The sequence below is a fragment of the Mastomys coucha genome, chromosome X (assembly GCF_008632895.1).
Source record: "Mastomys coucha isolate ucsf_1 chromosome X, UCSF_Mcou_1, whole genome shotgun sequence".
Lineage (NCBI taxonomy): Eukaryota > Metazoa > Chordata > Mammalia > Rodentia > Muridae > Mastomys > Mastomys coucha.
The window spans coordinates 10477661-10490902 of NC_045030.1; the positions used below are offsets into that span (position 1 = coordinate 10477661).

The following is a 13242-nucleotide window of genomic DNA, read 5'->3' on the forward strand; positions in this document are numbered from 1 at the left end:
ATAAAAAAATATATAAAAATGAATAAAAATATTTTAAAAACTAAAAATGCATTTATAGAATAGAAAATCTGATGTTCTTAGGCTTGGGATGTAGCTCAGCAATGGAAATCTTGCTTAGTAAGCATAAGGACTTAGGTTTCATTCCTAACACAACACAAAATGAAACAAGTAGTAGAAGAGGTGGATAAGAGATTACTCTTATCTAATAGGTAAAAATCTCAAGATGCTTTCATACTCAGAAATCAATGATTCTTCTAAAGCCAGTCCTTGAAAAGCATAAGGTCAAAGGAAGTTTATCACCTGGATATTCAAAATCAAGAAAGAATTTTGCCCCTTTACCTTTTATCCTCCTGTAGAATAAATCAGTTTTATGTAGATACCGTAGTACTAAGCTTAATGAACTCAAGAAAATGGAAATTCTGAGCTGGAGAGATCACTCATCAGTTAAGAGCATTTGTAGTCCTTGCAGAGGTCCAGGGTCCAATTCCTAGCACCAGCATGGCAGTTCACAACTACCAGCAGCTCCAGTTCTTGTAAATCCAACATCCTTTTCTTGGATCTATTGACATCAGGCACATGAAAGATGTACATGCATACATGTAAATAAATACATGTTTATACAATAAAATTAAACAAAACTTTAAAAATGGGACTGTCACATGTATACCCAGAACAAATCTCCAAAGCATTCTTTTGGGGGATGAAACCACCAGTTCTTTATTTTCACAGTACATCTAAGTAGGAACTCCCATTTTGACATACACTTTGGATCTAGCAGGATATTTAATCTTTCTTGTTTTCAAAACCATTTCAGTGAATCATTACTCAATGACTTGTAAAAACAGCAAACTCAATATTTACTGATGGGCCTGTTCTCCCTTACAGAGAAACATGCTGAAATAAGCACTGGCTTATCCAAGTTGCACATTAGAACAGTTGGGACTTGTAGCCAAGCTCAAGATCCTCTAACCCTTGGCTTTATACATCTAGGTTAGTCCTTGTATTAGTCAGGGTTCTCTATGGGTAGTCTCTATCTAGTAAGGGAATTTGTTGATGCCTTACAGTCTGTAGTCCACTCTCAACAATGGTCAGCAGCAGCTGTAGTCAGGTTGACAACCAGGAATAGCCACTACAGTCCTCTTCCTTTGGGAGGTACATGGTTAGCTCCAATCTTCAACAGGTTTTTAACTAAAGAGTTTACCTTCTCTTACCTCAGAGCCTAGGAAGATCCATATCCCCCACTGCAGAATTCTATTGGTTTAATTTCATTTCTGGGGCTATGGAAGACTAGAGATAGGGACATCGTAACATGACCAGTTTGGGATCAGATGAAGATTCACAAATCCTTAATCAGATCATTTGCCTTTTAAGGCATGGTCTCATGTATCCCAGGCTGACCTGAAATTCACTGTGTAGCTGAGGGTGATTTTGGACTTCCTATACCTATGTTTCCATGTCCTGAGCACTGAGAACACAAGGTATGAATCACCATGGTTGGTTTATGCATTACTGCAGATGGAACAAGACTGAGGGTATTGTGCATGATAGGTAGGCACTCTACCCACTGAACTACAGTCACAGTCCTAAACAGATAATACAAATAAAATACAGTAGATGAGATGCATTAACAAAGACAGATCTAGGATACTATCAAGATTATAAGTTTCATGTCTATCAAACCTATACCTGAAAGTGAAGTTATGGGTGGTTCTTACACAGGGTCATATGCACTGAATACTTTCCCTTTGTCCTGGGTCCTAATTAACACCAAATATTATATTTTTCTCTTGTCATCTGAAATGATTTAGTATCACTAATTTTATATACTATTTAAGCTGAAGACATTGTAATTTAAGGCATAACAATCACTATATATGTGAATTTGTATATTACTTTGAATGCTAATTGAATACATAAGGAATAAATGTGATTTTGCTAAATTTGGTAGATAATACAGCATTTGTCATCATTGATATCTGGAGAAAAAACTACTATCAATGAAATAACATTTTATGGAGTTTACCCTGTCAATACTACTGGAGACCTCCATCTTGGAGAACTAATCTATTTGTTCAACTTTTGCAGAGATATCAGAGCCAGAGGCCACTTGTGTGCTTTATTTTGTAAAAAATGTAGACATGTACAATTGAGTTCCTCAATTATATGCTATGGCATTTGAAACAAACTTTGTCTGTACATCAGTTAAGGCAATTACCCTACTAAAATCTTCTGAGAACATGTGGCCTTGCAGTCATGTGAATGAATGAATGATACCAAAGCATAGTTAGTTCATTATTATCATTGCACAGCTGGGCATGATGGCACACACCTGTAATTTCAGAGTCTAGGAAGGTGAGGCCTGAGGATGTAGAGTTTAAGAACAGCCTGGCCATCAGAGTGAGAACCAGTGTTTAGCAAAATTATTGTTGTAGAGAAATGGCTCCATTAGACAAAGGTTAAAAGCTGAAATTTGCTTCTCTGGTAATGATATATTCACAAGGAGCAGAAGTACTACAAGAGAAAAATGGATACTAAATGCAATAGCAGGGGCCAATCCAAATATTAGCATCTGCAGGCACCAAATCAACTATAAGTCTTCATATAGCAATATGTTTTGAGTTCATAGTATTTGATGTATTTATGTCTTAGATATATCTTTCAAAGTGAGTTTAAGCTTTTTCTTTAAAGTCAATCACTGGCTTCATATATCATCTGTATATGGGCGCAAAATAAGCAGAGCTTGCAAGCAGCATTCTCCTTTATGCACAAGCAGGCACAAGATAATTCCTCAAGCCAATTTCTCAATCTGCTATCGGGTAAGTGGTGACTTTGAGAGCCTTATTAAAAAGAATAGCCAATATCTATTGTTTACTTCGCAGATGCCATGCCCGTTTCCCAAGCACCTAACATATATTTTCCCTTTATTCTTATCAACCATTTTATATAAGAGATAATATAGATATTATTATTATCCTCATTTGCCAGATGAGAAAATGAATGCGGGGCAAGGCTATTTTATCAAAGAAGCCAAAGCTAATTAGACAGGACCAGGCTATACATAACACTATCCATCTGCCTTTGCTGCTGCCCCTGTAGAGCAAGGAGACCAAAACTTATTGTCCAGCCATTGAGGAAGGATATTGCAGCCATTGTCAAAGGCTCAGTTGTACCATAAGCTGACTCTGATGACTTTTCAGGATGGGCAAAGGCCCAGAAACTGTGTCTCTAGTGATGTAATTCTGCCTACATAGTCCACTAAGTCCACTAACAAGCTCCTCCTACCAAAATACCTTAGGTGTAAGGGCATTGTCATTAGAACCCTAATGAAGCTGCCATGAAAAGTCAAGCATGTAGACAATGTTCAAGATGTTTACTGTTATAAAACAGTAGCATTGACTGGATAATACTGTGAGGTTACGGCATTTGCCTTTTTGTATAAGGAAGAAAGGAGTGGAAGGGTAACAATGAGAACCACAAGAGCCTGGTTGGGGTGATGCCAAAGCACAGATCTAGAGATTCACAGATTTGTCTAGATTAGGAACCCAAATGAGTTCCTCCAACCCTTTTGATAGGAGACTGAGGAATGAACTGTGGCAGGACAAAGCTGTAATTGCGTAGGTCCTTGTTGCTACTTGAATGTAAGCCCCATATTCTGTCACTACCTACTATGTGTGTCACTTCCAGAAAATTATTGGTTGCTAAAGATGAAGTAGTTACTGCATTTAAAAGTGCCTGTTTCTGCTCTCAGGGTTTAAATTGGAGGACATTATGTCAAAAGAAATAAGCAAGTCAAAACTGTTGATCTGACAGAAGAAAATGAAATGGTGATCACTAGGCCCTGGGGAGGATAGAAGTTATGGTCACACAGTCAGAAAACAGGTAGCAGAAAATAATCATATGTAACATAAATTAGAATGTTCTATAGCATTATCAGTGGACTCCAGAATACAGTAATTTTTAAATTTTTTCTTTTCTTTTATTGGATATTTTCTTTATTTACATTTCAAATGTTGTCCCCTTTCCCAGTTTCTCCTCCAGAAACTCCCTATCCCATCTCCCTGATTCTATGAGGATATTCCCCTACCCACCCACCCACTCCCACCTATTGGCCCTGGCATTCTCCTATACTGGAGCATCGAGCCTTCACAAGACCAAGAGCCTCTCCTCCCATTGATGCCTGACAAGGCCATCCTCTGCTACATATGTGGCTGGAGCCATGGGTACCCCCCCATGTGTACTCTTTGGTTGGTGGTTTAGTTCCTGGGAGCTCTGGAGGCTCTGGTTGGTTGATATTGTTGTTTTTCCTAATGGGGTTGCAAACTCCTTCAGCGCCTTCAGTCCTTTCTCCAATTTCTCCATTGGGGGCCCAGTTAAAAACAATGACTTCATGAAACTTGTAGGCAAATGGATGGAACACGAAAATATCATCCTGAGTGAGGTAACCCAATCATAAAAGAACACACATGATATGTACTCACTGCTAAGTAGATATTAACCCAAAAACTCAGAATACCCAAGATGCAATTCACAGACCACATGAAGCTCAAGAAGAAGGAAGACCAAAGTGTGAATGCTTCAGTCCTTCTTAAAAGCGGAACAAAATACTCACAGGAGGAAATGCGGAGACAAAGTGTGGAGCAGAGACTGAAGGAAAGGCCATCCAGAGACTGCCCCACCTGGGGATCCATTCCATATACAGTGACTAAACCCAGACACTATTGTGGATGCCAAGAAGTGCTTGCTGACAAGAACCTGATAGAGCTGTCTCCTAAGAGACTCTGTCAGAGCCTGACAAATAAAGAGGTGGATGCTCACAGAATGGAGTAATTTAAAAAACTGTTCTATTTTGCAGTTCTGAGGATCATACCCACAGCCTTGTGCACGTTGGGGAATCATTTTATTACTGAGCTACATCTACCACCACAATTATTTTTATATTTTACAAAGTGCTAGCAGAGGTTAAAAAAAAAAGGTTCCAACACAGACCAATGCATATTTTCAAGAGAAAAAAATGCTAATCACTCTGATTTTATTATACATTGAATTGGAGTGCATAGGTGTGTGTGGGATGTGTGAAATTATCAGGGACTATTTCTTAACTCCCTACATGTGCTTGCTATATGTTAGTTAACCAAAGATTCATCTGGTTTATGTCAGATAACTTGGGTATAGGGGCCCTCACTAATGAAGCTATTTTATAATCCATTTACATGGTTTTTGGAAGATAGCAAAGATAAGAAAATTGGGACACAAATTACCCCCTAATTTGATTAGAACATGTTATCTACCTCTTTTGAAACATCATACCGTGTCCTATAAATATGTCCAATTATCACATGTGAATGAAACTTTTTGAATAAGGTGATAAAATATTAACTATCTTGATTTGATCATTATAGACTACACAAATGTAAAAGATTATCATGTGACACATCATATATTTTTAAGATTATAATTACTATCAAAATTTAAAATACATGTAAAAGAAAAAAGTTAGTTTGAAACATCACTATTTGTATTACATGTGAAGTTAATGATTTTTACAGTACAAAGACAGGGTCTCTGTCCTGTAATAATTACATTTTCAAATTGTTTGTAAAAATATCTTTGAACTGAAATAACATTCCATTACTGTCCACCTTCCTTTCTTCCCTGCAGCTCCTCCTAGCTGCCCTCCCTCAGATGAAGTTAAGTGAATTATAGAAAACAACACTAGAAAAAGGAAGCCTCACTGTGCTCCACACTAGAAAGCTAAGTGAAGCAAATCACAAGTCCTTGTTCTAGACCTCTAAAGAGCTGGCTGTTGGTTGAGTCCCTGGGAGCTCTGAGGGTTCAACCAAGGAGTATACATGGTGGGACTGATTGTTCTGGCAGCATGTGTATAGTAGAGGATTGCAAAGTCGAGCATCAATGGGAGGAGTAGCCCTTGGCCCTGTGAAGGTTCTGTGCCCCAGTGTAGGGGAATGCCAGGGCCAGTAAGTGGGAGAGGGTAGGGTGGCAGGCATGGGGAGGGGGGAGGCAACAGGGGTTTGTTCTTATTGTTTTTGTTTGTTTGTTTTTTGGAGGGGAAACTGGGAAAGGAGAAACCATATGACATGTAAATAAAGAAAATATCTAATAAAAAAAAGAGTTGGTAAAAGAGACATTGTGGCTCACAGGAGTAACTGGAAAAGAAATGTGCTTCACTGTGGCATTTGCACACAACATAAAGCACACCTTGTTCCCATCCCTCATTACCTTCTCTTACTTTTCCTCCCACATCCCCTGGTACCTTTCCTTTCCCCTAACTCTCCCTTTGTATTTTCAGCTGTTTTATTTTTATGAGGCAACCTTTTCCTTCTGCACTCGCTGAGAATTGATTTCCTAGTACATGTTTTGAATCATTTCTAACTTAATTTTTCATTTTTGTTCATTTTTTGTCAATCAGTAAGTCTTCATTTCTAGTGAAAAGAAAATGCTGAAAATTTAAGTGAGTACAAGAACTAGGGCTCACCTGCAGTTTGTGTGGTAATTTACTATGCTTAGTGAGTATTGCCATGGCCTTTCTGTTTCTCCTTGGCTGGGATATACAAATTTCCAAGCACATTATCAAATCACTGATACTTTTGAACATTTTAGTTTAAAGAGAATTTCCCCCGTTTTTTTTCTTCATGACAAAAGAAGAGGTGGCTTGGCCATTAATCCCAAAGGCACCTCTACCCACAGTGCCCCTGAACTCATGATCCCTTGTGACTGTGGAGGACACTTAGTATCCAAGGACCACCAGCAGGCAGCCAGCTCACTTTCCCAACTAGACTGATCACTCATAAGTTGGATTTAAAAGGCTACTTCATGCTCCTTCATGGATCTTAAGCAAGTACCTCCTGTCTCTCATTTTCCAGGCATCACAAAACCTTTCACTTTTCTGTTTTGAGTTGGCCTTTCTTAGCTTTTATTTTGGTGATTGAATAGGATCCACTCCAGAGTTGCAAGACAGTTCCCACGGTGGCAGCAACTCAAACATTAAAATTGAAACTTGGGACACAGGCAATGGGCTACTGTGCTGCCTGCCAGTTCCAAGTGGGAGATTCCGTTTGCCCTGACAACTTTTAGGGGGTAAACAACCTGCTACTTCTGTGGTAGGGAATCACTTATAAGCAGACACATTTCTAAAGTGGTATTCTTCAGTCGCATGGAAATTTTGTTTAAGCATTAAAAAGAAAGTTATATATTAACTAGCTATACCCTCAATGTGTCTCTGTTTATCCTAAAGGGAGTGATTAAATTTTGCTGACAGCTTTCAACTTATCAAGGAATTATCAGATTGCCCTGAGTTTAATCATTGACAAAGTTTAAAAAACAGAGTGGAATTTGGAAACTGAAATACAAACCATTTTGTCAATCATCTCCTGAGTCTAAAATCGTATACTCCCCACTTGGCTCAGGCCATTTCTTCTGTGACAGTGACTTTAAGTCCTCTACCATGCACATTGGTGACACCATTTTTTCTCTGAGTTGCCAGCTAATAGATTTCTGTTCCAGAATGTCTTCCCAGCACGTCCCACTCCAGCTGTCTGACTTTTCAGTTCCTTCTCATGCCAGCACTTTCTCCATATTCCCAGTCACTTCACACATACCTTTTATGAATTAAAAATTATCATATTTGTGAACTACAGATGATGCTAAACACATAAAAGTCTCTCCACAATTCATCTCTCTGGTGACAAAAATAAAGAGGCTGATCTCTGAGTTCAAGGCCAACCTAGTCTACAGGTTGAGTTCCAGGTCTCAACCCAACCCCCCACCAAAAAAATGAACTTGGAGATTTAAAAAAAATCAGCTTCCCAAATGCTGGAATTATAGGCTTGAGTTACTAGGCCAAGATCCCACCTGACCTTTTAAGTTTTGTTTCTGTCAGACCTTCCCCCATTCTTCATACAGAAATTCATTCTAAGAGGTTTTCATTTTAATTTTTGAGATTAAAATATAATTATAACATTCCCCCTTTTCTTTTCTCCCCAGCTCTTCCCATGTCCCTTCTTGATCCCTTTTCAAATTCATGCCTTCTTTTTTATATTGTTTTATTATACATATATAATATATACACAAATATATGTTTCTATGTATACATACAAATGCATTAAATATATCAACACAGCCTGCTCAGTTTGTTTAGCCTTACTTGCATTGCATATGACTTCAGGGCTGGCCAATTGGTGTTAGGTAACGTATTTGGAGGCTCTTCCCTGGGGAAGGCTATTTCCTCCCACTCTCAGTCCTTAGTTGCTTGCAGTTTTTGTCAAGGGGTGGGGACCCATGAGGTCACCCTCCGTTGTTAGCATAGCAATTGTTGTACTTGCCCCATCTTGCTTAAGCAGCCATATTGGTGAAGAGACACAGAGGAAGCTTCCGTGTCATTTCCAGGAGACACAGCCTTACAGCAAATCTCCTGGTTCTTCAGCTCGGAATTTACACTGTTCCCTCAACATGCTGCTATGTCCTTTCCTGTTTCTGATTATATACAAGTTATTCTTTAGTTTAAAACCCTTCTGTCATTTAGCCTACTGGTGTATTCATTTGCATTCTTTAAAGCCCAGGCCACTCTTCTTTTTTGTGAAGTATTCACAGTTTTTCTCAGATTCTGGTGTTTTCTACAATCACCTTCCCTAGAATTTTGTGTCTGTGCTACTAAATCACCTGTCATGGGTCATTAGTTTAATTTTTCCTGACTCTGTCTTTTGTGTATACTTATGAGGGCTCTAGGATCAACAGCCCTGTGTTCACGTTTAATTTCCTTTGTGTCAATTTGTGGGATGAGAGAAAATGTTCATTAAATAAAAAAATAAATCCCTGCTTTCACACACACAATCTCCCTTGAGTGTACATGTGTATGTGTGTGTACCTGTGCATGTATGGTGTGCAAATATCTCTGAGTGTGTATTGTTGTCCATGCATACGTGTGTGTGTGTGTGTGTGTGTGTGTGTGTGTGTGTGTGTGTGTTTAAGCTAGAGGTTAACATTTAGGTGCTGTATATTTTTTTGGAAGATAGTGTTTCTCATTAGCCTGTGCCTACATATTCAGCTGTTTTGTTTAGATTTTAATATATGCTTAAGATTTATTTTTAGTTCATGTGTATGGGCACTTGTTTGCATGCATGTATATATGCTGTGTCCATACCTGAAGCCCATAGATGCCAGAAGTTGTTAGATTCCTCAAAACCAAAGTAATAGACTGTTTTGATCTGCTATATGGATACTGGGAATAGAACCCAGGTCCTCTGCAAGTGTCATCTCTCCAGCTGTACCTACTTTTTTTTAAATTGATAAATTGTTTTTATCACTTGACTTATATTTGTGTGTGTATGTGTATATATATATATACATTTATATATATATATGTATAATTCTCTCACCATCCTCTCTTACCTCACTCTTATCGCTATCAGTCTCCACTTCACTGACACCAGTTCCTTTTATGACTTCTGGTTTTCTTTTGTGATGGATTTGTTTTAACCTGGATCATATGCATGACCAATGTCTTTGAACTCCTATTGGAGCCTAGTGGGGTCAGCAGTGAGCACTCCGCTGAAGGTAATGGTTTTATCTCTCTCTCTCTCTCTCTCTCTGAATCTATCAATAGCAAATATTCCAGCCTGGAAGGGCCCTGGAGCCTCTCCTCCGTCCACATTTGGCTGTTGATGGGCCTGTTAAGAGCCAGTTCATACATCAGCAGCTGCTGTGAATTCAGGATTGCAACTGCTGTGTCTCCTGCAGTAGACAACGTCCCATAGACCTACTTCCTATCTTCAAGCTCTTGCATCCTTTTCAGCTATATCTTTACATATCTGGTTACTGACCTCACCTCCCATGTCTATGCAGCAAATGCTTTACTGACTGAACTATCTTTCCAGTCTTTTAAATAGGCTAACAAAAAATGATACAGAACTAAGGATACAGTTCATTGGTAAAGCACTTAACTAAAATGCCTGAGGCCTGTGTTCCATTTCGAGCACAACAAAGGTACATATTTCTAGGGTAGTATGTGATGCTTTGATACAGGTAGGCAGAGTATAATATTTAAGTGAGAACAGCATTTCTATCTGCTCAAACATTTGTTATTTTGTGGTGAAAATTTAATTTTTTTTTTAGTTCTTGTCAACATACCATGCATTTTTGCTAACTATTGTTACTGTACTAGAAAGCAGACTACAAAAAAAATCATGTCCTCTTAGATTGTCCTTTAGATACAATGTCCTTATTACAGTGATAGATATATCTTTTCTTGTTTAAAACAGGGCCATATTCCAGAGGTTCACCTGGAACTTTCAGTCCTCCTATCCTCCTTCTTCATCCTTCCCAACACTGAGAATCTGAATGTGTGCGCTAATATGCAACGCTCCTTCATTTTGACACCTTCAGTGCCCTGGGTGCCATATTTTAGACTTTTCAACATCAAAGCTCCCAATTTTTCAGTTCTCCTCCACAATGGTCTTGTAATCTGACTAGAATTAACAGGTGTTTTCTACAGGTAGCAGATATAGCAATTGAGTAAGTCTGAGCCTTGAACCCCTTACTTTCATTAGAACAATGTCAATCCCAGGCAAAACTCTGGACAAAATGCAGTCTTTGCCTCATCCCCTTGTTTTGATCAGTTAATGCAGAGTTTCATCATGGTTTATGAAAACAGTTAAACCTTTATACACCTCTCCTATGTGGGCCTCACATGAATAATTTCAGTGAGTTTGAAGGTTTACAACACAGAGACTAAGGATATAGTGCAGTAGCAGAGGCCTTGCCTGGTATAGTAGGGCTCTGGGTTCTGTTCCCTGGACTAAAAATATAAGCATACAGTTGCAACTTTGAAGCATAAATGAGAAAAGGTAAAATAATAGGGAAGAAGTAGAAAACCCATGAAAGCACTTTGGGAAAGTGAAGAAGATTTGCTAGTAGGCTGGAAAGGGAAGGCTCAGGTTACCACAAGATAGAGTGTTGAGCAAGACAGTGTCTGAAGCAGTAATATTCTCTGTGGAGCCTTAGGTGGGCATGCTGTTAAGTCCAAGCTTCTCTTGGATAGAAGATTCCAAAAGGATTGCCATGAAAGTTGAATTTCTGTCCAGCCTTGCCATTTTAGGACACTGTGCTCACCCATCAATGCATCTGCAGTACTGGGCTGCTTGGCTGCTGTGGGTAAACTCACCATGGCTGGCTAGACAGAGGTATTAGCCCAAGATCTGGCCCAAAGCTGAGGAGGGCTACCATGAAAACACTGAACCAAGGTCAGCACCCATCCAATGCTTATTTTCTGTGGTTCCCAGAGAGTTTGATCACCCTGTCCTGTGTTCATGATAGGAAGAAAGGATGGCTCTCTTGCTCCATATAGCCAATTAAGATCAAGTGAAGGCAAGCCTTTAAACAATTACAGATTTTGATAGCACCTTTACTACTGTTCCAATAATAGAATCCTCTTAGCATCTAAGTATCTCGGGTAAGCTGGCCATGCTGAAAGCATTGCATATTCTCACTAGCCCTATGGTATGGAGTCTGCTTGGCCTTCCTTAGAGTCCCATTCCTCACAGGAGTTCCCCATTCCCCACTTCTGGCTTCTGTGCTTCTTGTCCTTGCTGTGTCCAGTTTCTCTATGGATGGGCAGTCTTTGGACCTGAGAACCTAGTAGCCGTTCAGTCACCTTAGGATACTCAAGGAGAAATGGCATGGTGAAGTGAGGCTCGAGGAAGCATTCAACCAAGAACACACAAGGTCTGGCTCCGTCAGACTTTGGGCAATTGATTGGTCAGAATCTTACCCCTTTTCTTGTTCAAGGCCACTTGGTCAGTGCCAAGATAATAACCTGATGCTTGCTTGTTTAGAGTGAGTACAATGTCTAGGTCATTCTAGAACCAATGCTGGTCCCTCAAACCCAGCAATTTTCTCCATCTTTCCAGTCCCCTTTCTCCTCAGCTGGAAAATTCCAGCAAGCCTAGCAGCGTTCTTGGAGGAAAAGTCCAAAGTCTGACTCCAAACCCTCAACATGCTTCCAGTCTCCCACTTGTGCCCCAGGGGCTCACTAAATCCTTTCCCCAAGAACACAGCTATACAGTAATTCAGTTCTGACCCAAAGAGACAGCCTCGGGTAAACCTACACAGTAGGGAATCTAGGGTCAGCCCCCGCCCCTTTGCCTTGCAGGCCTCTCTTGAGCCAGTCACTTTTCTGAGAACATAGATAGCTCTAGCTTGCTCACAGATGCAGAGGCGACTGACCTGAAATGCCGCCCCCCACCACGATCACATCGCATTGGTTGCTCATGGTGCTCACTAGGTTCCAGGCCTCTCACGTCCGCTGCTACTGCGTCTGGCCCTCTGCCTGCACCCGCGCTGCTCACTGTCCCCTCACACTAGAGTGGCTTTAAGCTGGCGGGCTGCCTGGACTCAGAGCCCCGCCCGCCCGTCTGCCCGCAGGCGCGCAAGCCGGGTGGAGCACTCAACCTTCTCTCCCGCCCCCAGCCCGACAGCCCGACAGTCCAGGCAGGAGGAGGGCGGACACCCCAGCTGAGAGGGTGACTTGGAACGTTAAAGTCCGTCTCTCCAGGGTCAAGACCCTGTTGCCCTCTACAAAGTATTTTCCAATCTGCCTCGTGATCGCGCTGTGCAACTGAGGAGCTGGAAGAAATGCCAGGCACTGTGTTAAAGGTATTGAGCAAGATTCCTGCTCAATTTCACAACGACCCAGTTGACACAAGAGGAAAGCAGACAAAGTGCTAACTAATGTGGTAGAAAGAAAAAAAGTATATTAAAATGTCACCTCAGGAGCTTAAGATATGGCTCAAACAAAGGACCTGTGGTCAATACCTAACACAGACATCTGCAATTCTAATCCCAGGGGATCCTTACAATCTGGCCTTTAGTGGGCATCAGGCATGCAAGTTATAGTCACATGTGCAGGCAAAAACACCTATATATGTATTTAAAACCACTTCTTACCCTATAGATCTATCTGTAATCCCAATCCCAGGGAATCTCACGCTCTCTTCTGGCCTCCAGTGGGTACCTGGCATATATGTTGTATTCATTCATGCAGGCAAAACACCCATATACATAAAAAAATAAAATCGTATCATACACCATAGCTATGTGTATCAATATATGCCTACTTACATTAATAATAAAAACAAGGAAGAGTCCAAGGTTCTCCTTGATCGACCAAACAAGATTAACATTCCCAGCCTTACTCATCCCCGTTTCAACCATCTGCTCCTACACACATAC

The 13242-nt window shown here is 40.3% G+C and overlaps 1 protein-coding gene across 2 annotated transcripts in view; it reads right to left on the minus strand.

The window, feature by feature from the left end:
* Maob (monoamine oxidase B) overlaps positions 1-12359 on the minus strand; it is a 93854-nt gene extending 81495 nt beyond the window's left edge. The window contains exon 1 of one of the 2 annotated variants that reach the window (XM_031373262.1): positions 12238-12359. In XM_031373262.1, coding sequence (XP_031229122.1) covers positions 12238-12283 — 46 coding nt within the window. In that variant the 5' untranslated portion in view covers positions 12284-12359. Of the gene's footprint in view, positions 1-339; positions 465-12237 lie in introns of those variants that run through there. The other variant, XM_031373268.1, reaches the window with a different exon arrangement.
* Between the last annotated feature and the right edge of the window lie 883 nt (positions 12360-13242).